The sequence below is a fragment of the Plasmodium malariae genome, assembly GCF_900090045.1.
Source record: "Plasmodium malariae genome assembly, contig: PmUG01_00_25, whole genome shotgun sequence".
NCBI lineage: Eukaryota > Apicomplexa > Aconoidasida > Haemosporida > Plasmodiidae > Plasmodium > Plasmodium malariae.
In genome coordinates this window covers 53623-79022 of record NW_021638297.1, presented here as the reverse complement: position 1 = coordinate 79022, position 25400 = coordinate 53623, and the positions used below count along the sequence as shown (strand labels likewise).

Below are 25400 nucleotides of genomic sequence, written 5' to 3'. Positions count from 1 at the left end.
TCATTTTTTGTATTGTACATAGTTACATATGTCTTTAAATTTTACTGTAAATACGAATTTTATTTATTAACAATATATAATATATTTTGCACTATACTTAATATTGCGTTCAAAATAATAAAAAAAAATACATGTAATATTGAAATTATAGAAAATTATTCAAACACTGAAATATTCATTTAAAAAGGATAAATGAAATAATTTTAATGATATTGAGGTTTCAAATTTTATTTTTAATTATCATTTCTTTACAGTAAGCATAGATTTAGTAAAAACAAAGTTCGGAGAACATGATTCATAAATCTAATTAAAATAAAAGCAAAATTTAGTCTGTTATAATTGTTAATTATTGTTTTTATTTTAACAGTAATTATTTATTAAAATATATATTTACATACATTGTCAACCGCTTACTGTGACACATAACAAAAATAAAATATAAAAGTAATAAAGTAATGTTATCTTACAACTTCATTTATTTAATATTGACTTAATATATTTTAACCAGAATTAATCTATAAAAATTATTTACTTAGTTCAAAAAATTTGATATATACTTAATTTAATTTTTATAAAGAAATAATTTTAGTGCTGCAAAGGTTGCTTTCATTTATATATTAAATATATAAGATTTAAACATGAAAACATTAACAGAGTGCTTTCTATATGCTTACATAAGCGTTAGGTCATGAATAATACGATTTTTTGAAAATACACCAGCATTCATGTAAAAGTATCCGCAATGTTTTGCATTTAACTACATGAAATGATAATCCGAAGATAAATATGTTATAAGTTATATATTGTTTTTATGTGATCTACGCCCACATTAGCTTATCTACAAGAGTATTCTTTTTATGGGGACACTAACGTAAAAAAAAATTTATACATATATGCATAAAATTTAATTGTAATAAGAAATTGCTGAAATGATATCGTAAGGCGCAAAAAATAAAGCGCGCCATATGAAATGCATTTTATTTGGCTTATTTGTTCTAATTTTATTATGTTCTCTCTTTCTAGGGGTAATAACTTTCATAAGCATTATTAAAAATATTATCAAATAATTTAAAGTATTTTCATATATAGTAAAATAAATATGCATTTTATGAAATTTATGAAGGTATATATATGGAAACATATGAATGGACACCTAATATTATCTACTGCATGCATATATATACATATATATATGTGCACATATTTATACATGATGTAGCATTATATGTGACACATATATATTATTCTAATAAAATCGATTTTATTTTTTATAATCCCAAACCATAGCGGACTACATAATTAAAAATTTATTTTTTCAGTTTTTGGCCTTCGAAAAAAAACTAAGTGCACATAATATAAAATAAAAAAATGTTGTAAACAGTTAACCCTCCTGTTATTTTTATGTTTTTTTTTTCATATTTCTTTTACATTATACATTTATATTTATATCCACCTTCCTTTTTTTAAAAGAACAAATTTTTAATTGGCTAATCATGGAAAACAAAGTAAACAAAAAAAAAATATTTTAAAATGTATTTTACACTCATATATTTTCTAACATCCTTAATTATACAATATGTTATTATTTTTTCTTTTTTCATGTTTCCTGATATCATTTGTTATGGTTTTGCTTTCGTATGATATCTCAGCTATCGTTTTCCTACTTCTCCATTTACTCTTTTTCAGATTAACTTTCTTTTATATAGATTAAGGTCACTCAAGCAGAAATATGTTGCCAAAAAAAAGGAACTGCTCTAATCATTATAAGCATATTACTACTCTTTCCATGCAATATTTTAATTCTTTCCATTCCTCTTTTTATATTTTACTAAAACTTTTTCATGCAGTCTACTGATTAATGGTACAACGACTAATATAAAAAAAAGATAAAACTGCTTCATGCTCAGAATTATATTTACATATATTACAACAATTCTTATAGCAGCTCAACACGCTTTTTACGATTCTATGATTTTTTAGTGTAAAAATGGGAATTATAATATTTAATGTTTTTTTAAATATATATGCAAGTTAATTTATATAAAATTTAATTTTATTCTTTTTAATTATAATTTTTTGAACATTAAATTCAATAAAAAAGAAAGGAAAAAAGGTGCATAAATGGGAAAAGTATAAAGGTAAGTTAAAAGATAGAAATATATAAAATAAGTAAAAGGAAGAAATATAAAAGTAAACTTCTTAGAAATACATGTTCATAAGTAGTGTATATTAATTACTCACATATACGCGTAAATATTTATAAAAAGTTAAGAAAAAAATTAAAAAAAATATACAAGTGTAAATATAGAATGGAAACATACAAACACAAAAAAAAAAAATGGTTATTCAATCCCCTTAACGAATTAATGAAATACATAAAAGAAAACACAAAAAAGAACTAGGAAAATATAAAAAATAAACAAAAACACATTCAATATTCGTAGAAAATTTTTATTATATAACTGATAAAACTGATAAGGATAAGATATATTTATTTCCCAACGTATATAGTACCTCCTCTCTAATTTAGAGTTATATATAAGAAAAAGAATTGATAATTATAAAACTATAACAACTATAAGAAATATATTCTTTTTTTATATTTTTGTATAGTAGTTAATTATTTTATTAAGTGAATAAATAAAAATTATTTTAATTTATTAATAATTAATTTAAAAGTCATATTACAATATTTCATATATCTATCAACACATAATACCATATAAAACAAATTATTACATATGCATTAAATTGTTTATCAGATAAGAATCAACTAATCATATAATGCTTTATCAACTATACACATAGTTTTTGCCTATTTATATGTTTATTTCTATAAATTATATATTTTTTCTAATTAAAAACAAGAAAATTTTAATTATTTCAATTTTTTTTTTTTTGTCATAATAAATATATTTTATGATATTTTCTTGATTGTATTTTATTTTTCTTTTTTTAAAGTGAAGTAATATCTTTTAAAATACGTATTATAATATTACATAAATTAAAAAATACTTCAAATGAATTCATAACAATTATATGACATATTAATATATGTTATCCAATGATGCGCTCTAAATATATTTATTAAACTACTTCCTTATTCTTATAATATAAATATAATAATTTTTTAAATTTGTATATAACTTGAAAATAATACATATGTTATAGCAATAATAATAATCAAATATAATATTATATCACCAGATTAAGTATTATACACACAATATTATTATTATATTATTTAAAATATTATATATTCATTAATTCAAACAAAATCTATGAAACACTTTGTACAAAAACGACTTCGTATATATTCTCTTAGACACATATATTTTATAATAGAATAATAATTATTAGTTATTAAAAAAATGAAACGATTTAGATCTCCTACATTTCGTTTAAATTATCATATTTACATCTATTTAATATATATATATTTTTTAAATAACTAAATTTTAACTACATTTATGAGATCGTTATTTTCTAAATTATTCACAATTTATATAAAATTTTTTGAATAGTTATAAAATATACTACAAAGATTTTTATAAAAATAAATAGATTAAAGGAAGAATGAAAAATATATAACTTTTGAATTGTATATTTTACCTGACTAATAATTATATAAATATTAATATTACAATAGTTATAATATAATACATATGAAATCAAAAATCTCAATAACTTTTATATATTTAAAAAGCTTTCCTAATTTCACATAAATACACAAGTAGACAACTTTAATCTTTAGACATTCTATAATTCAACGAATACCAGATGAAATATAATTGATTTTTTTACAGAACAATATTTATATGAATTGTATTTGGAAATGCAAAAAAAAAAATAAAAAAATATTATCGTAATATAATTATTTTACATGCATATATACATGTTATATACGTGAAAAGATATGTTTTAATAAAATATAGTAATAATTAATATGAACAACAAAAAAAATATCTTACTATTTTTTGTTAAAATTTTTAATAACAATATTTTCATTATGTACATTTGTCCATATAAACTAGTATCATTTTCTCCATGTCCTATATATAATTATACACAGAAAAAAAATGCACACGTTATTTAATTTATAGAACAATAATTTTTAAAGAGTATGTAACTATAATAACTGAAACACATAATAATATTATATTATCATTTTCTGTTGAAAATATAATAAAAAAATTTTTTACGTTAAATTTAACTATGAAATATAATAGCAGAACTATGAACATTACACATATTTAACTAAATTTTTTTTCAAAAAATAGAGTATTTTTATAAATAGACCACTTTAAAACATATCTATTCAACAAAAGCTATTCTGCGTATTCATGAATTAACAATAAAAAAAGATTTATTTTTACTCTATTTAGGAAATGAGCCTTATAATTAAGAATTACTGACAATAGAAACAATATTTTTGTTATATTTTTCTGAAATGATATAAACTATTTATTTGAAATATATAAGGACATGAGAAATAAGAAATATATGTCTAACTATTACCTACATATTATTATATAATTATAGAAAAAAAAATATTTGTTCATAACCCCTTATCATCATATATGGTTTTATAGATATATACATATGTAAAATTTTAGTATTCTAAATAAAGAAATAAAAAACTTATAGATATATATATCTATATGTATTTACAATTAAATCATTAAATTAAACTTTGAATAATATAAAAAATAAATGGTTTATTTATAAAATTTTATTATAATATATATATAATTCAGCTTACCAAATTTTAATTATCTCCAAAAAGTTTTAAATAACAATATAGTTAATTCTTTTAACTCTTTATTTAATTGTAAATATATAGAATCCATTATTTCTTAATTATTAATTATCAATATATAATATATATTTTTTCTTATTATATATTTATAACATCAAAATCATATCATGCACAAAAATTATAATTATATTAAAATGTTTTTTACAGTAATTATATTTTATAATATACTTCTTGTAAAACTTATTATATCGTTTCTTTATTAATTAATTTTTTTAATAATAAAAAAGTTATTAATACATTTATCGATGTAACAATCTATATACACTCTCATTTATTAAATACAAAACATAACAAACTTATAGTTAACTTAAAACTAATAATAAATTTTCTTGAATAAAAAAAATAACAAAAGAATATTATACCAAAACATCATATAAAAAAAAAGAAAGGAACAATTTTTATACCAAGTATAAATTATCACACTTGAATAAAATTATATGAATTTGCTATAATATATTTATTTTAATGCACTTAGATATATTTTTCATTAAAAACTATTAAAATAAAAAATTTTGTATATGATGTCATATATTATAGTCTGGCTAAAATAACACTTCATAATTTAAATTCAAAAGTGTTAATATATTCGAACTGTCAAATAAACTAAGAACATATGTTTTCCCTGATTTCTATCAAAAAGACCACGTACTTGTACGTAAAATTCTAAAATTTAAGCAATTATGAATATTCTTAATAGGAATATAACAAACGATATTACAGATATTTGTGCACATTGTCGACTTCTTTAGAGAAAAGAACATATAACTTACTAATCATTTTACTTTTTCCTTAATTTAATTTTTTGGTATTTCTTAACTTTTTTATGGTAGTAAACAACCTTTATTATAAATATGAGACCTAATATAATAAAAGGTATAAAATATACTACATAACCAAATAAATTATTTAACGTACACGCCTCACTACACGTATGACTACCAACTCCTGATGCTTCTGAGGAAGCCCATTTCCCACAATTCGTAAAACCTGTTGGCAACTTAGATCTCACTGATTTTAAAAATGTATACAACCATCCACTATTACCATCTACCAACTTTTTTAAATGCTCCCACAACCCTAATTCATACCACAATCCCCCTTTACTTTCAGGTACCAAACCCAATGCTAGATCTACTATGAACACTGTTAATAAAAACAAAACCAATACTATAGGTATAGCAATTCCTAAACCGTACTTTTTACATATTATTTTTTTGTAAACCTTATTACTAATTGTTCTATTATTTTTAAGATAATCTATATAATCAAGATCTTTAAATATTTTTTTTTCGAAACAGGAATATTTTTTGGTTTCAAACATACCAGAATTATTTTTTTTAGATTGTTTATGACCTTTAGTATTCTTTGTTAAACTTACATAAGAATGGTTCTTACATCCAGTTCCCCCTTTTTCATTATTAACTATGTCTTTTTCTTCGAGTCTTTCATTATTTGGTATCTCCTCTTTTAACATTATATTACATGTAATTTTATCCTGATTATATTTTGCTAGTGTTCGTTGAGTTGTTCTTTCTAATTTTTTATCAAAATTTTTCTTATAAAACAATTCTCCAAGATAAATCTAATAAAGAGAAAATAAACGTTTATTATTAAAAGGATTTTGTAATTACATAATGACAAAGAATATTTATAATAATATAGCACAAAAAATATAAATTATAAATATATTTATATATCACATTATCATACCACATCGCTGTAATAATGATATATCCACCTTAGAACAATAATTGTAAATATCTTAATAAAAAAAGGGAACTTAATTTTTTGTTCCATTATATAGATTATTAATATTGTAATAATACATTAAGGGAAAAATTAAAAATAATATTATATATTTTTAATGATGATTCACATTATATTTATTTTTATTCCTTTTTTTCATAAATTTTCACAAAGACTTATTAAAATATATATAAGTATAATGTATTATACAACAGAAACAAAAAAACAATAAATTTAAAAACATGTCATACAATTTTTATTTTAATTTTGTTTTGAAAATAATAATTTCCATTAAATTAAAATAATTTGAAATAATTCATAATTATTCCAAATATATAATTAAATTGTATAATATAAAAATTAAATAACTTCTCTATTAATCCTATTAAAAATAAAGAATATAGGATTTTCTGATATATTTAAATACTGATTTTATATAGAATACACAATATATAGGATATAGAAGGTATACCATATAGAATGTATATAATATATGTAATCTACTATCTTTTATATTCAGAGAATAGTAACTAATTTCAACATGTTTTTATATTAGTAACACTAATTTAATAAACATTATGCTTATGTAAAACGGTTTATTATTGATATATAAAATTAATTATTGTAATAATCTAATAATAATAACAGTTGAAAATATTTATGTACTGTAAAGCATTTTGTATTATGGTAATTATAAGTTCATTGTTTAAAAGACCATAAAATATTTAATAAGACTATATTTTATAATAAAACAAAATCTGAGAGAATATATATATTTAAGATAAATAAATTACAGTTTTTTTTTACTTCATAATAAAATCTAAAAATTATTATTCATAATTAAACTTAATTCAATTATTTTCAAATGAAATATTTTCAAATTCTTAACATAATTTCTTTTCTTTAATTAAGGATATATATTTAGAAATGATATTCATTTAATAAAACGAAAAAATTTGTAGTTCTAGCATTAAATATATTGTACTCATAGCATTATTGTTTCTTATATATATTTTGTGAATTTTATTATAATTAAATTATATATGTTTTTTATTAACCAATTTATTTACCAAAAAATTTTAAGATATTTTTAAAATAGAATAACATCAACAATTATTCAATGATAGTAGTTAAACTATAAATAAAGTAAATTCTTATCCATTAACAGCGTAGTAATACGCACAATTAATAATTTTCTACATAGAGATACTACTAAAACAAAGATTATTTCAAAATATCAAAGTAGTATATAATGAATAACTTGAACACCAAATTAAAATTTAAATCTTTATTTAAGAATAACATATAAAAAAAAATTTGTATGTTTTCTCATTTATTTTATTTAAAAAAATGAGCATCATAAATATAAAAGAATTACAAATAGTAAGTATAAACTCCATGTATTTTTGTATAATTCTAAAATAAGATGAAAATATTACTTAACAAATTTATAGATAACAACAAAATATATATTAAAGTACATAAATAAATACGAATACACGATGAAACAATTGAGTAAAATATATATTTGGTTAAATTTTCTCTAATACCTATTTAAATATTTGAAAATATATTTCACATTTTTAGAAATTCACTATTATATGTAGATGAAAAAAAAGGTTTGTACATATTATCTTTTGATATATTATTAAATTTGGTCTATTAATATAATATTTAAAATACGTAAAAAATAAAACAATAAGTATTATATTTATGTATTAAGTTGTAATTAAGTATATATATAATTAATTTTTTCATTATAGAATTAATAAAATATTTAGGCATAATAATAAAATAATAAATGTTTTTAAATTTATATTCAATTCCAATGATTTATAATCCAAATTTACAGAACAATTATGAATAATACATATTCCAAATTCCTATTTTTTCATTATATAATTATTAATTCAAATTTATACAATGCAAAAAAAACTGTGAATCTGTTATAAAAGTTTTTACAATTGTCATTTTCAATAAAATAACTTACATAACACTCATAATACAAAATAAATGTTAATTTGTATCATAAATTAAAAAAATATATATATATCATTATAACTAAATATATCCAATTGCTTTCATAAAATACAAGAGCGATCACTTTTACAACTAACTTGAATATAACAAGGCATTTTCTTAATAATCAGAACAAGTAATAAGTTTAAATGAGAACAAGACATAATATAGAAACATCACTTATTAGTTAAAAAATAAATTATCACAAGAAATCCATAAAAATATATATATTGTGATATTATTTATAAATTTTATAGCACAAAGGTATAATTTTCATGAAAATTCATACATATACACAAATAATATGATGTATCAAATATATTTAATTAAGACTAATTTACGCATTAAATATCATATTGTAAAAAATTAAAATATTCTAATTCACTAATAAATTAAGCTAAAATTTTCATTATGATACTTCAAAGATTTCAAGTATACGCATTAATATTTATGAAATTATAACAATAAGAGTTACTGTTATAAAGATTATATCACCAAAAATATCAAAGATGTATCATCACATTAATAATTTCGTCATGAAAACATATGTATCCAATATTTTTTATTTTACTCAGTCATTAACTTAATTTTGTTATATTTTTCATTATTCTTTAAGATTTTACAAATTCCTATTACAAGCAAAATAATCGATATAAGTATAATTACACTAAATGATGTTAAATAAATGGATGCCTTTACTGTTGGATCCCACTTTGCTACGGTTTCATACAAAGTTTTCAATATATTGCCACTACCAAGGTCTTTCCATGCAGCATCCAGAGACTCTAATCTTGGTATTTTGTATATTCCAATTACAAACATGATAAAAATTAAAAACATAGCAACTATATATCCGTAATTTTTAAATTTTATTTTTTTTAAAGCTATATCACAAATTCTTCTTTTTTTCTCAAGAAAATTATCGTAATCCTTTTTTTTAATCCATTTTTTTTCAAAATGAAAATGTTTTCCATCAAATATTCCGATATTATAATCTATAACTTCTGTATAGTATTGTGCTTTCTTTAACAAATTTCTATTATATTGTTTATTGCTTCTTTCTACTCCTTTTTCATCATTATATATATTTTTTTTTGCGTATCCTTCATTATATGGTAAGTCTTTTGTTAAACTTGCAACATTTGAATCCTTAACCTTATTATATTTTGCCAGTAATCTACAATTTCTTGTATTTAACTTTTCATAAATATTGCAGGTCTGATCAAAGGATTTGTTAAACTTGTTCTAAAAATAATAAATAATATAAATTTTTATTTTATAAAGAATAAATAATTCATTGTACAAATTAGTACTCATAAAAATATAACATGTAAAATGTGTATAATGTAAGTATCCTTAAATAAAGTTATCATACGATATTTCTGTTAAAAATGTATATCCAATTTAAAAGGATAAACACAGCAATTTTAATAAATAAAAGTAACTTAATATTCTGTTCCATGATATATATATTTAAGTTTCCAATATATTCAACAAATAAAAAATTAGTAAAAAAATAATATACTTCTAATTATAATATGAAAATTTTATTTTTAAAATTTAACATTATTATTTCTTTGTAAATACTTAATAAAATGTATATAAATATAGTTCATTTTACAACATTAACGAAAAAAAAAAAAATAAACTTAACAATATATAGTATACTTTTATCTTATTATTATTCAAAAAAAAAAGGTAAGATTGATTAGAATGAAATAATATATATTGATTAACAATTATTCAAAATATATAAGCATTTAATGGAGTGCAACATTTATGCATTTTTTTTTAATCCTTCCAATAATAAAATAACAAAAAAATATGTTATATCATGTTACATGGATATATTGAGTTTATATAGAATATAGAGAAGATATAAATATAATTTTGATCTACAAATTAAAACAATAATTGATAATTTTATGAATGTTATCTTATTAATAATTATAATTTTATTATCATTACGTTTTTTAAATATTTTTTGTATTTTTCTTAGATTACATTATTTATTATAAAATTATAGTAATAGTAATAATTGTAGTAATAAATAAAAATACAACTATACCGTATAACACTTTCCTTTGAATTATTAGTAAAAACTTAAGTGTTTCATACTTAAACATATGCTTCATTTGAAATATATAATGTATTCAAAAAATCCAAATTATATTACACAATGTAGTCTAATAAGACACTTATATTTAAAGCTAAATAAAGAAATATTTTTCATTTATGCATTATAGTATATGAAATTATTACATTCAACTAAATCTAATTTATATCTTTTTTTATTAAATGAAACGTTAAAAAATATAAACTTATTTTTTTTTATTTTTACTAATTTAATATATATATTAAGAAGAACTTTTAATATAAGAGAAAATAAGAAAATAAATGTAGATTAAAAGTAAAGTTAGCATATAAATACTATATACTACTGTAGGAATTTTTATATTTTTTAAATAAAATGTATTTACAAATAAGAATAATTTAAAGAGTATAATATATACATAACGAATTAGAAAGTATGAAGTAATGATATACATAAATATATGATATAGTCATTTTTCTGTTAACAATTTTAAAACGAAGACATTATTTTTTATTTATTTTCCCACTAATACGTATTGTGTGGAACATAATTTAAAAGTATACTTTATACAACGCACATCATTAAATACTATTTTGCAATAAATTTTTTTAAGACCAAAAATATGTTGAGTTCAAATGTTTCTCTTAATTATATATTATAACTGAGAATCTGATAATAACAAATGTATTTTTTCCCCAAAATATTATATAAATAATCTAATATTAAACTATTTTATTTTTCACCTAAAATATTTTTTTTCCGTGGAAATAATTAAGAAATTATAAAAAAGAAAAAACATTTAAATTTAAAGTTCTGTATAATACTCAAAAGGAATTTAATAAAAATAATAATATTTTGCCTTTATTGTTTAAAATTATTTATTGAGTTATCGTGATATTTATTAATCCTTTATTTAATTTCCCTTTTTTTTTTGCTGTAATATTTTCGTCTCACAATTTTACTTACAATCTAAATTTTTATATAAAATACGTGTCACTTTATTTTAAGAATTTTAAGTAATATATATATAATGTATAAAAAAAATGAGTATAATAAAATCATGCTAAATGTTTATTTATAAAATTAATTCATCATTCTTCGAAATCTTCATTGTTTTTTAACTTATATATGGATCGTTTTTATTAATTACATATATATATTTGCCCATATTGTTCATCCATTTGTAAAATTAAAGTATTACGTATTAATGTTTTACATTTTTATAATATATTCAATTTATGTCTTATTAAATATCTACAACATGAACCATTTTTATATATATTAGTATTTATCCCCCAATAGATATTATCTTCAACAGTTTATCTAATATTTTTTTCGTTTCTACCTTCTCCCAAATATATTATATATATTAACGAATTGTAACATTAATAAATTTGTATAATGTTACGCAGTATAGTGTGATTCTTTTTTGCTCAATCAGTGTATTTTTCTAAGAAGTATTAAAAACATATTTACATTTAAAATAGAAAATTCGTTCAAAAAATTTGAATAATTATTTATTCTTTAACATATATATAAAAAAGATATTACAATGCTTTATTTATTCCTTTAGAAATTAAACATAATTATATTCACATATTAATATATATCTTAATAATTAATCCAAGTTACTAAAATATCATGGTATTAATCATTTTCTATTTCTAAGAATACTATTTCAATTTATGTGTGTTTCTTTATTTATATTTATGTTTTCAATCGATACAATATATTTTATAATATATATATTCATAGTTTATATAAGTTAACATGAATTTATACAAGTTCTGCCAAAAAAAAAATATACTGTGTCCTTTTAATTTTTTCATTATAATTTACAATTTATCATCACAAAATGTTTATTTCCTTAAATATTTATTTTATTTACATATATTTTTAAAATTATAATAGCTTTATATACCTATGCTTTTTAAATGTTCTGTTTTAATTATATATTACATTAATGAAATTCCTTATGTAATGATTCATAGATATAAATAAGATACTTCATTTTATTCATTTTAGAATAATACTTTCCTTTGTACTAATATATTTTTACATTTTATATTAAACTCCATATATAAAAACATAAATTTTATATTCTGCTTTAAAGAGCCATATTTAGATTCATCAATGCAGTAAAATATATTATCTTTATTTCCTTATACAGAAAATAAGACACATGTATTTTCAAATTTAAAACAATAACACACCTTTTTTTTTTCACTTTAACAAATAATAAAATTATGTAGGAATAAAAGAAAAAAAAATTATCATTTCTTATATCAAATATATAATGACACACAATTTTAATAAAATTATATGAATTGTCCTATTATATATATATTTTAACGGATAAACTTATGTTTTTTATAATAGTCTACGTATATATATGTATATGAAAACATAATACATAAATAAACTGAATTAATACATTATATTGCACATACAAATTATGAAAACATGCATGTTCAAAAAAATATACAAAGATAATATTTTTTGACTACTGTGCACAAAAAAGCATATTTATAAGTAGGTGCACTTTTAAAGCTTAGAAAACCATGGACATCATTATTAAGTGCATAATTAGAGAAAATACAAATGTTACATTATACTAAAAACATCATTACAAAAGAAATATATATGATATTACATATTTTACCTTTTTCTAAATTTAATTTTATTATATTTCTTAACTTTCTTATGGTAATAAAAAACTCCTAATATAAGCATGACACCTAATATAAATAAAGGTAGAGTATATATTATAAAGTCAAAAAAATTAAATACATAAAGATATGTTTCTCTGGTCGTCTTAGCGCTCCCTATTAGCACTGTATATTTTATCTTTTTCGCAGTCCGGAAGAACCCAGATAAAGGGGAAACATTTAACCATTGATGTAAAGCATTGTACCATCCTTTTCCTCCATAGAACAAATGCGTTAGCTCAAACAAACCTTTTGCAAGACCACGATTCATCGATTTATCTAATATGAGTGATATTAATAATAATAAGAACAACAATAAAGGTAAAGCGACTCGTAATGAGAATTTTTTAAGTATTATTTTTTTATACATTTGATTAGTAATTGTCCTGTTATTGTTAAGAAAATCTATATAATCAAGTTCGTTGAATATTTTTTTTTCTAAATGAGAATATTTTTTCGTTTCAAATATACAAGAATTATTTTTTTTATATTGTTTATTGCTTGCCACATTCCTTGATGAACTTCCATTTGATTGCTTCACTTTTGTTTTGTGTTCTTTTTCATTATTAGATACATCTTTTTTTTTGTTATCTATATTATTTTGTATATCCTTCAAACATACAATATGTGCTTCATTATCCCCTTTATATTTTACTAGTAATCGATTAGTTCTTTCGTCTAATTTTCTATTCTCTTTGAGGATTTCATCTATAATTTTGTTAAATTTACTCTAAAAACAAATATCGAAATATTTGTTATTTAAAAGAACAAATAATCCCATGATATATTACAGTACTCATAAAATTAGAAGAGAAGAGTATAACACAAATTTCTTTTTATAATATTTTCTTACCATATCATTGTAAAAATTAAATATCGATGTAAAAGGTAAAAGTATAGCTATATTAATAATTAAGAAAAACATTATTTTTTGTTCTATGATACTAATTTATAAAACTGTAAACATTTGTTTAAAAAAAAAGCATTTATTTGACACAATATACTTCTAATAATAAGAACATTATATCTATTTTTTAAATTTTCTTTTTTCTTTATTATTCTGTTCAGATAAAAATACAATAAAATAAAAATATCAAGAATACATTTTATAATATATATTAGAAAAATAAATTAAAAAATATATTATAAATCCTTTGTGTAAATATATTTTATAAAAGACCAACTTAATTTTAATAATGAAATTTGTTTTCATTTATATCAACTCTAAATACATAACATAATAATTTAATATAGTGGAGTAATTAAATATTTTTTATAATATATTCCTTTTTATAAAAACATTAAAGATCGATTAGGATTTATGAAACGTTTTATTTATTTTATGTAGGATATAGAATGTAAGCAACGTATGGAATATAGAACGTAGAAAATATAGGCAATTTATTTTTTTCTATATTAAGAGAATGTTTACTGATTCCAGTGAAGTAACCCACTAATAATTATTATTTTACATAAATTTTATTTTTTAATACAGTTTATAACTTTTACGAAATATTAATTATTTAAAATTATACTAATAGTAATAATAGTTGAAAATAATATTTTTTATATCTTTTTGTGTTATAATATATATAACTTTTCAATTAATTACTACATAAGGATATGAAAATTTTTATGATCTATAATATATACAAAAATGAAATATATAAATACAATTAATATATGAAATATTATATTTTTTAAAGATAATTAAAGTCTTGTCTTTTATTTTTGTAATAAAATTTTTCATTGTTTTAATTTTAAATTAATTATATTATATAACATTACTTCAAAATGAAAAATTTTTAATATTAACAAATTAAATTTTTTTTTTTTAATTATATTATATATATATATATATATATATATATGTGGCGTGAATATAAATATAAATATATTATAGTAACACAGCTACTGATATTTTTTCTATATATTCTATAAATAAACGTAATTTGGGAAACTTAAACATTTTTATAAATAAATTTATATGTAAAAAACATAAAATCGTATATTGGATAGAAAATCACTGATGTGTCGCAAAAAGGAAAACAAAATACAAAAAATGTATCGAACAAATTATAAGGTAACAAGAGAAATATATCTGGAATATATATAAAAATTAAACACTATTATTTTAAAAAGTCAATTCTTGTTTTAAATACTAAAAATTTCTTTTAATTTAAAAATCAATATTTAAATTAACAGTTTTATAAAATAGTAACAAATTATTACAAACATAACATTATAGCTATTATATAATTTAAATAAATGTACTTTATTTAATATAACTAAAAGTAAAATTTTTAATTTTAAGAATTCACTTATTTTCCTTTTGTATTTTTTTATAAAAATAAAAAAAATTTATATATTCTATAGAAAAATAAATTAAAAAAAAAAAATAATAATGTTAAAATAAATTTAGTAATAAAATATTTTTGGTAATTCTGATAATGCATCAAAATTCTAATTAAAATAGAACCTTGGGGTAAATTGCAGGGCTAATATATAATAAAATTATAGAAAAATTTCTGTATTAAATATTTTTTGAAATTATTATATAGGAGAAATTATGATATTAACATTTTATTCATATGTTAATAAATGTAACCAAAGATCATAAAATGAATAATAAATTTTATTCATATAATGCAAACTAATTAATTAAGATGTTTTATTAAATAAAAGTATAAAAGGAGGGATATTCATATACTAATATATCTATTCCTTCTTGTTGTCCGCACTTAGAGACTTGAAATATTTATAAATATATTATATAGTAAATAAATTATGTTTCTAATATAAATGAAAAAAATTTACTCATTAATCTATACTTATTACACTTCTAAAAGTTTATTAATTAAAATAAAAAGAAAAAGAAAAAAAAAAAGAAACAAGTAATTTTTAAAAATAAATTAATAACAAAATAACATTGCTTCGATAGTATATATGTTTCATTCTGTTAAGAATTAAAATGCATATCTTTTTTGTTGTCATTTTATTAATCACAGATATTTAAGTAAATATTATAAATTTAAATTAATTAAATAATTACATAATTATAATAACAAAATCAGCTATCCTTTCATTTATTGACAATTGAGAGTAATAATCAATATTAATAATATACTACATATTATAAATAATAAGAATAAAAATAATGATAATGGGTCTACAACATTTCTCAGAAATGAACTAAACCTTTGTTCTAAATATCAAATATGCATTCATAAATTATACACAAAAGAAGAATAATTTTGTTTATTTTTATTTTATTTAAAAAATAAATTATATAAATGTAAAAGTATTGATAATTATTAATGTGTACTATATTTATTCATTTTAAAAATAATACTAATAATTTAATTAATATAATAAGAGGAATACATAAAAAATAGTACAAATATATAATTTCTTATTTACACGTAATTACATGACTGTAGAACGGTATATATACCTTTCCATTATTCGTATGCAAATTTTTTATATTTACATATATATAAAAAAATTTCCTAACTTTTCTATTATTAAATATCAAAAATAAAGTAACTTCAAAAAATTAACTAAGAATAACTTATCAAAGATTATTTATTATTATAATAATTCCATGACATAACACATTAAAACAATATAATGTATATTTTTTTAATATTCAATACAATATATATCTTAGTAATTTTACAAAATTAAAGAAAAAGATAGAAACGAATATAAGATAATAAAAGCTTTTAAGTATTCATTTTACTGCTAATATTTATAATTCCAAATTTAATATGGAATTATGTGTAAACAATACTTAGTGAATATACAGTTTTATTATATATTTATATATATTTTTTTCCTTTTAAAACCTAAATAAGAACCAAACGTTTATTTAAACGATATTTATAATAAATATGTTTGTTTCACGTTTATTATAAAACTTATTTTATAGAATAAAAATTATGCTTAATTATAAATCACAAATACATGTATATATGTCATCGTAATAACATATTTTCTTTTTTTTCATTAAATAGAAAAAAAGACACATTTACTTTTAATTTAAAACTAATAATACCCTATTAGTGTTACTACAACAAAAAATCATTTTAGACTAAAGCAATATCAAATATCCAAACAAACACTTCCTACTTCTAATACAAATTATCACGCTTCAATAAAATTATATAAACTGTGTTACTATATATTAAATATAGAAAAAAAATATATACAATATTAACTGGAATAATTTTAAATATACAAATATAAATACCACCACTTAATATATGATTGACGTAAAACAAAATCTTAAAATAAATATTTAAAAACACTATAATAATCAAACTGTAAAAAAACTAAGAGCATATATTTTAAATGCAGTTTATCAATAACTTCTGGTATACTCTATAGTATTTATGAAATTTTATTAATTATTCACATGTTTACTAGGTACATCACTAAGGATATTAGATTTTATTCTCCTTATTATTGGCCTCTCTAAAGAAAAACTATATTTCTTATTATAATTTTTCCTATTGCTTCTTCACAAATCTTTTATGTTTTTTAATTTTTATAAGTGTATAAGCAACCCCTAACATAAATATAGTAAATAATATAGCGACTGGAACGCAAAATAATATGAAATGAAAATCAGATACTTCTGGTTTCTTTACCGAATATTTTATTATAGGCAGTATGTATCCCCACGAAAGTAATAAAAAAGGCAAATATATTAGTAGTGCATATTCTTTGAAAATTATATTTCTGTAGCTCTTATCACTAATTGTTGGATTTTTTCTAATAAAATCTATATAATCAAGATGTTTGAATAATGTTCTTTCAAAATGAGACAATTTTTTCCCTTCAAATACTAAATATTTATGTCCCTTTAATTGCTTATTGAACTCTTCCTTATATAATGAACACATATTTGATTGGCCTTTTTTTCTATTTCCATATTTATCATTCTTCTGTTCATATTTATGTATTAGTTCATTCATCCCTACAATATTTGAAACTTTTTCTTTTTCATATTTACCTAGTATTCTATTATATCTTATATATAATTTCCTGTCAAGGGTGTATATCCCTATGTACTTATTAAATGTAGTCTAAAAAAAAAAAAAATATTTATTATTTATAAAAATAAACAATTTTATTATAAAATATAGTATTAATAAGAATAAGTATCAGAAAAAATAAAAAATACAAAATTCCTTAATGAATATTGTAATACCAAATCATTGTAAAAATAACATATCCAAGTTAAAACGATAAAAATAGCAATTTTAAAAATAAACGGTGACTTAATTTTGTGATCCATGTTATAGTTCATTAAACCGTAATATATTTAATAACAAAACAATATTACTAAAATATATTATAAAATTCATATCCTAATTTTATTTATAAATACCTACTTTAAATAAAAATAATATAATTTAAATCATTTATAAAATATTCAAAATGTATAAAAATATTTCCTTGAAGTGTAAATAAAATAATATTTTATTAAACAATTAAAAAAAAAAAAAAAAAAAACTATATCCCAATATATAATTACAGTGAGTTTAATCAAAATAAAAAATGTACCAAATATAGATAGTATATGCACTATTATGTATTGAGGCATTAATTTATAATTTCAATTATTTTTTCGTACATGTAGTTTTAATAAATTCAGACTGACTTTTATTAAATTTGTTTCTTATAATTAAATGATCTAATTATAAAATTAAACAAAAAAATAGTTTTTTAAAGAAAGAACTTTTACATTATATGTTATATCATAGTAACTAACATTACATAAAATTTTCGTTGAATTATAATACATTTGTTAGAAATTAGAATTTTATTATATTACTTAATTTATGGAAAATGTTTTATTTTAAAAGGTATTATGCATATGAATTCTTTGTTACTGTATCATAAAATTTTAATATTATTATACATTAGATATGTTTTAGAAAGAATTTCATTCTTATATATATTACATTAAAAAAATTTATAAAAAATCTTTTTTTTTCTTATTTTATTCATATAAATAAACTTTTATGAATAAAAAAAAAAATGAAAAAATAACATTGGCTAATATTCTTTGAATGCATTAGTAATAATATCTAGGATACTGGATTGAAATATATTTGCAAATAAATATTATGTACAATATTTTTCTGTAAATAATAAAATAGATGGGAAATAAATATTAATGATATCATACATTCGTTATTCTGAAGAGCGTTTTCGAACAATTTTATAATTTGTTCTATTGTTTTATAAACACATACTATAAAGAGAGTATATTTAAAAAAATATATATATGTATATAAATGTAAATTAAATGAATATATTTATCGTAGAAAAATATATATATACATTAAAACATTCATATAGTAATATATATATTTTGAGAGTCATTAGATGTTAAGATACGTCATGTACTACAAAGCGTTCCCCGTTATATATAATATTATTCAAATGCCATATTTAGTATTATTTTTATAAATATATATCTGTAAATAAATTTATAATGGAATATTTATACGTCTTTTTAGTTTATAAAATAAGGTATGATACCCTTTCTATAATAATTAAGGGATATATTAAATATTTTGTAAAATAAATTAGTATTAAGTCACAATTCAGTAATTCATTGAGTTGACTTTCTCAAAAAATAGTTGAGTATAAAATATTCTCCAAGTTAAAAGTTAAAATACAAAATTTAATATACTATTCCATTTCTTAAACATAAGTTAATATCATTTTATCTATTTATTATATAGATACTTGCGTTTTTATTATTAATACATTTATTCATATGTTTTTTTTCTTTTATTAATACTCTACTTTTTATTATATATATATATATTCTTTCATTTTTCTAGCTTTTGATGTATCAACCTTTTTCAAAAGTATAAAATGTAACAATATTATAAATTGGAAAAAGTTTTAAATTAATATACAACTCATAAGGAATATTTTAAAGGATCTTAGATAATAAAGAAGGGTACATTGTGTATATTAATTATTTTTATTATTTTCATAATATAATAAAAAAAGTATTTTAAATCATACACCAACAGTTATTAAATTATAAATAAAACTTATACTCATGAACATTATTATATATGTTAAATTATTTTTAATATACTTAAAAATATGTTAACGAACTTGAAGTAATATATATTTAATATTTCCACCTCGGTTCAAAACTTATATATATATAAAGAACACTCTATACAAGGACTTTCAATTATACAGTTTTCGTCTGAGATATGATGAATTATATTATTTAATAAATTAAAAAAATTAATTTAAATTGTTCTAGATATTTTATTTTTTAAGAGAATTATGTTAATTCATACATTTTAAGTTATTAATATGCTTAATATCGAACTGAACATGTAATAATATCATATTACCAAGAGTAAATATTTTACTCGTTGCATTATAAAAAAAATTTTAAATTATATTTTAAAATTTTCTATAAAAATAGATAATTTAAATGAAATTGACAAAATACATATTTTTTTCCATATATGTGTTTTACATTATAAATTTTAGTATATGAATAAATTTAACATATAAAATAAAAGTAAGAGAAAGTATAGAGTTACAAGATATTCTGTATTATTATAAAAAATTTAAGTCATTATGAATGAATTTATATAGGAACCATAATCAGAGATATTATTCCATAATAAAAATTTACTACGCAAAATTAAATTGGTTCTCTCATTAATAGTAAATTTTATATAAAATATTATACAAAATAATGTATATATATAACAAAATAACTTAATAATATATTGAAATATATTATGTTAACTAAAAAGAAAAAAATAAGGTAGGAAATATATTTATAAAAATACCTTATAATAAATACGTAATTTTTATGAAATTCAATTAAGAACTAGTTTAAAGTAAGTACTCCAATAAATGTACTTAGTAAAAATTTATTTAAAAGAATAAATATTCCTCTAAAACAATAATGAAGTATATGATTCATTTTTTAAACAATTTTTTTTATTACACATTTATGTTATCATAAATAAAACATTCAAATATTTAAAAATATATTAAAAACATATTTGAAATTTAAATGTACTATAATAGATATATTATAATAATATTCACGATAAAAATTAGTTAAAATTACTTTTTACAAAATCCAAAAAACATATACACCTTTTCTGTTTCAAAAAATCCAAAAAGAAATACGTACAATTAATTTAAAAAAATAACACATTTTTTTTAATTATATCACCAAATAATCATTTTGAACTAAAAAAGTGAAAGAGCTAAAAACTAATTATGTCCATTTTTTGTTATTAGTAACGAGGAATTTCCTATTAATTTAATACAATAATAATAATTCATATATATAAATTAATTTTATTTACGATATACATATATTCATATAAATAAAATACTTATATACACATGCATATATTATGCCAAAAAATAAAAATTACGTTAAATGAATTCTCTATAAATTATATTTTCAAGATAAAACATTGAAAATTACTAGGGATTAAAAATACGTATTTTTATATTTCTTATCAAAATACTTAAGTATATGTATGTTCTAAAATAAAAATTAAATAAATATATTCATATGTATTATTTATATATTATTTTAAGGATTTTACAATCTCTTTATTCCATGTAGAATTTTTTTTTTAACTTAAGTATTATCAATATCACAGTTTATTTTTAAATCACTTACCTTTTTTATTTTAAAATTATCAAACTTCTTCGAAGTATAATTAAAACATGATGTAACTAAAAGATACACAAACACTAAAAGTAAAAATATTGCTAATGATATTGCAGATAATAAAATTATGGACGCTGAGTATTCATGACCAGTCTGATAGTCAGCCGATCCTGAAGTTGTTGGTGCCCCCAACTAAAATAAAAATAATAATAATAATAGGATTTCTATCAGAATAATTAAAAAAAGTCGAATAACTCCAAAAGATACCTTCTTGTACATATTTATTATTTCAATTTTTATAACTATTTTCTTGTTATTCTTAATTTTATCTATGTATTATAATTGGATTGATATATCTTTTCTAAGAAATAAATCAATTATATTAAATGAAGAATACTTCTTTATTTTAGCTTTTTATTCCTTTTCTCTGCTTTTAATAAAATTTCTTTCATTAATTTTCTTCGTGAATTATGGTCTTTGTCATTTTTAAATATATATCTTTTTATCCATTAATTTAGTGTCATCCTCGTCATCTGATGCATATCCAGTCGATAACGCATCCAACGATATTTCTTAAAATAGCCTATTAGCTATAATACACAAATAGACATCTAATTTATTCTAGGTTTTCATAGATTTACAACAGGTATACTAAAAAAAGTATATATATATATTTATTATTTACAAGTATATGTATTTCTATATTAGGAAAAGTTTATTCTTAAAAATAAATCGTAGGCTCAAAAAAAAAAAATACGAAATATTATTATAATACTACATTATTATTATCATCACATATCCAAAATAAGAAGATAAATGCAAAGATTCTAATAAAAAATGGGGCCTTAAAATTTTCGTTCATTATATAGTTCTTTAATTTTATTATATATTAACTAAAAAAAATATTATTTATATATTAATTCTTTCATATGACAAAATAAACCTATATAGTTTTTAATTTATTTTATTTTAATGAAAATAAATGGAATATAAATATATATACATATATATATGTAACTCATATTAAATTTTACAAACGAAACTTAACTTAAAAATTGATTTGTATAATTTCTATATATAGAGATTTTACATAAATATAATGATAAAATAAAATATTAAAAATAATAATATTAGATAAGATAAAAAAAAAAAATATATATTATTCATTCAGTGATAAAAACTGTTTATTTATTAAAAATAAAGCATAACATGTAGAAAATATATACTTACTATATTCAGAAGTTAATTATAAACTTTTACATAGATCCTAAAAAATAATTCTAATTTTATTTATTTTTTGCAGAATTTACTCCTACAGTTAAATAATATTAATTATTTTAATTGTAAAAATAATGGATAAAGTACATAAAATTATGAAGAATATTTTTAATTTTATAAACATTAGTAGTTGTCTAAAAAAAAATATTTTTTCTTTATAAACCATTCAGTTATAATAAAATAAAATTTATTGTTACAAGGAAATCTGTGAAATTATGTGCATATAGTTTAAAAAGATATAATTTTGAAAGTTATATATTTCTATAATGATTTTACAAAGTTATAAATTATATCCAAATCAGAAAATGATTTATTATTATTTAATAAAATATTAATAAATTTTTAATTTCTATATTGTTCCTTTTAAAAATGTAAATAAACATATATAGTGAATATTATTAACATAATAAAAAAAAGGGGGTAAAAAGATATTTAGTATAAATTATTCTGTGCAATTCTATAATTTCAAAGATATTTATAGCAATATTTTTTTGCAAATTATATTAACAAAAAAAATAATTATATGAGATATATAAAAGGATCATAGAAAATATTTAGGAATATAAATAATTTACTAATTTTTCATATGAAAAAATTTAGAAAAATTCAAATAAATTTATATAAATATATACTATTAAAAAAATATTTTGGGGGGATATATAAACAATAAATATTCACTAATAATATAAATATTTCGTATAATGAAAAAATTATTATATATTTGAGGAATTTTACTCTGAGTATATTTACAGTGAACTGACAATAGTGAAAATACTTATTCAAAAAAATATTATTATTAATTAAAATAAGAAAAATCAATTTTCTTAATTTTATTTTAGTAAGTTAAATATTAAGAAAACACATTAATATATTTAAAAAGTAAGAATAAAAATACTACAGTTAATTTTTTTTTTTAATTATTTAATCAAGTTAAAAAAATCGACTTAATTATATATCATACAGTTATATTATATGTACATACTCAAGTATTCATATTGATACAGGTCTTCTATCTTTTATGTCCTTTTATGAATTCGAAAAAATATATATATATTAAATAATTAAACAAAAATTTTTACATAAAATTTGTGACAACTCTTAAAAATTAATAAAAGTAGAAGCTTCTAATATGCACATTAAAAAATAAGTTATAAGAACGTATAAATTACATTTAATAATATGATACTATATTAATTTTTTCTCCTCAATTATTATATTCCATATTTGTTTTTTTAAATTCTTTTTCTTTTTCCCTTTATTTAATAAAAATATTTAATGATATATTTTTTTAAATATGTCAAGTATATAAATAGAAATCCTTTTTTGCCATAAATTTATATTATGATAAATTTTTAAATATATATTCATTAAATAGTATTAAATCAAAATTATATATGTATAATAATAAAATGATAAATATAATAATCCTGTTATCCACTAGAACAATCTAGTAATAACTCAAAAAATTAATAATGTTCCACCAAAAATTTCTAATAAAAATTAAATAACACAAATAAATACTCAATATTTCACAGAAAAAAACTGAAACCTAATTCAATATATATTTAATATTTTCAGGTTTAAATGTATATAGCATAAACGTATGATATTATTATATATATATATTAATATTATTTGAATTATTTCAGTTAAAATATCACGTACAATACCCATATTTCTTGAATATTTATCCCGTTATATTTGATTATGCACCTTCTAATCATTAAAGTTATTAATATTATATAATTATAAGGTATATAATGTTTTTATTCCAGTATAATTATTAAAAATATATGATAGTATACTACATATATGCTCAAAAAAAATATTCTTAAACTATCGTTCAATTGATCAATTATTTTACATGGATATTTATTATAGATTTATTAATTCTTTTCAACTTTTCTATTTTCTAATAATAGAACTACAAAAATATATTATTACAAACGTATATACTTTAATTTATAATGAAAATGCGTGAAATTTCTATTTTCATTTACTGTTTTACTACATTAACATTTTACTTATTTTACCTTA

At 18.3% G+C, this 25400-nt stretch overlaps 4 protein-coding genes and 1 pseudogene across 5 annotated transcripts; all 5 read right to left on the bottom strand.

Moving 5' to 3' along the window:
* Positions 1-5597: 5597 nt before the first annotated feature.
* On the bottom strand, positions 5598-6616 carry PmUG01_00047400 (fam-l protein; the record flags this gene model as incomplete). Its single annotated transcript, XM_029003822.1, has 2 exons — positions 5598-6401; positions 6530-6616. 2 exons carry the CDS (start codon positions 6614-6616, stop codon positions 5598-5600), a joined length of 891 nt encoding a protein of 296 aa, XP_028859012.1.
* Positions 6617-9151: 2535 nt separating this feature from the next.
* Positions 9152-10046, bottom strand: PmUG01_00047300 (fam-m protein; the record flags this gene model as incomplete). The annotated part of the gene is made up of 2 exons (XM_029003811.1): positions 9152-9829; positions 9960-10046. The coding sequence occupies 2 exons, from the start codon at positions 10044-10046 to the stop codon at positions 9152-9154; spliced, it is 765 nt and encodes a 254-aa protein (XP_028859011.1).
* Positions 10047-13337: 3291 nt separating this feature from the next.
* Positions 13338-14312, bottom strand: PmUG01_00047200 (fam-l protein; the record flags this gene model as incomplete). The annotated part of the gene is made up of 2 exons (XM_029003800.1): positions 13338-14117; positions 14241-14312. 2 exons carry the CDS (start codon positions 14310-14312, stop codon positions 13338-13340), a joined length of 852 nt encoding a protein of 283 aa, XP_028859010.1.
* A 3586-nt stretch (positions 14313-17898) lies between these two features.
* PmUG01_00047100 (Plasmodium exported protein, unknown function) lies at positions 17899-18689 on the bottom strand (the record flags this gene model as incomplete). The annotated part of the gene is made up of 2 exons (XM_029003788.1): positions 17899-18477; positions 18603-18689. 2 exons carry the CDS (start codon positions 18687-18689, stop codon positions 17899-17901), a joined length of 666 nt encoding a protein of 221 aa, XP_028859009.1.
* Positions 18690-22052: 3363 nt separating this feature from the next.
* PmUG01_00047050 lies at positions 22053-22947 on the bottom strand (annotated as a pseudogene). Its single transcript is given in 4 exon segments — positions 22053-22484; positions 22499-22575; positions 22589-22736; positions 22861-22947. Coding segments are annotated over 4 exon segments (744 nt in total).
* Positions 22948-25400: the final 2453 nt, after the last annotated feature.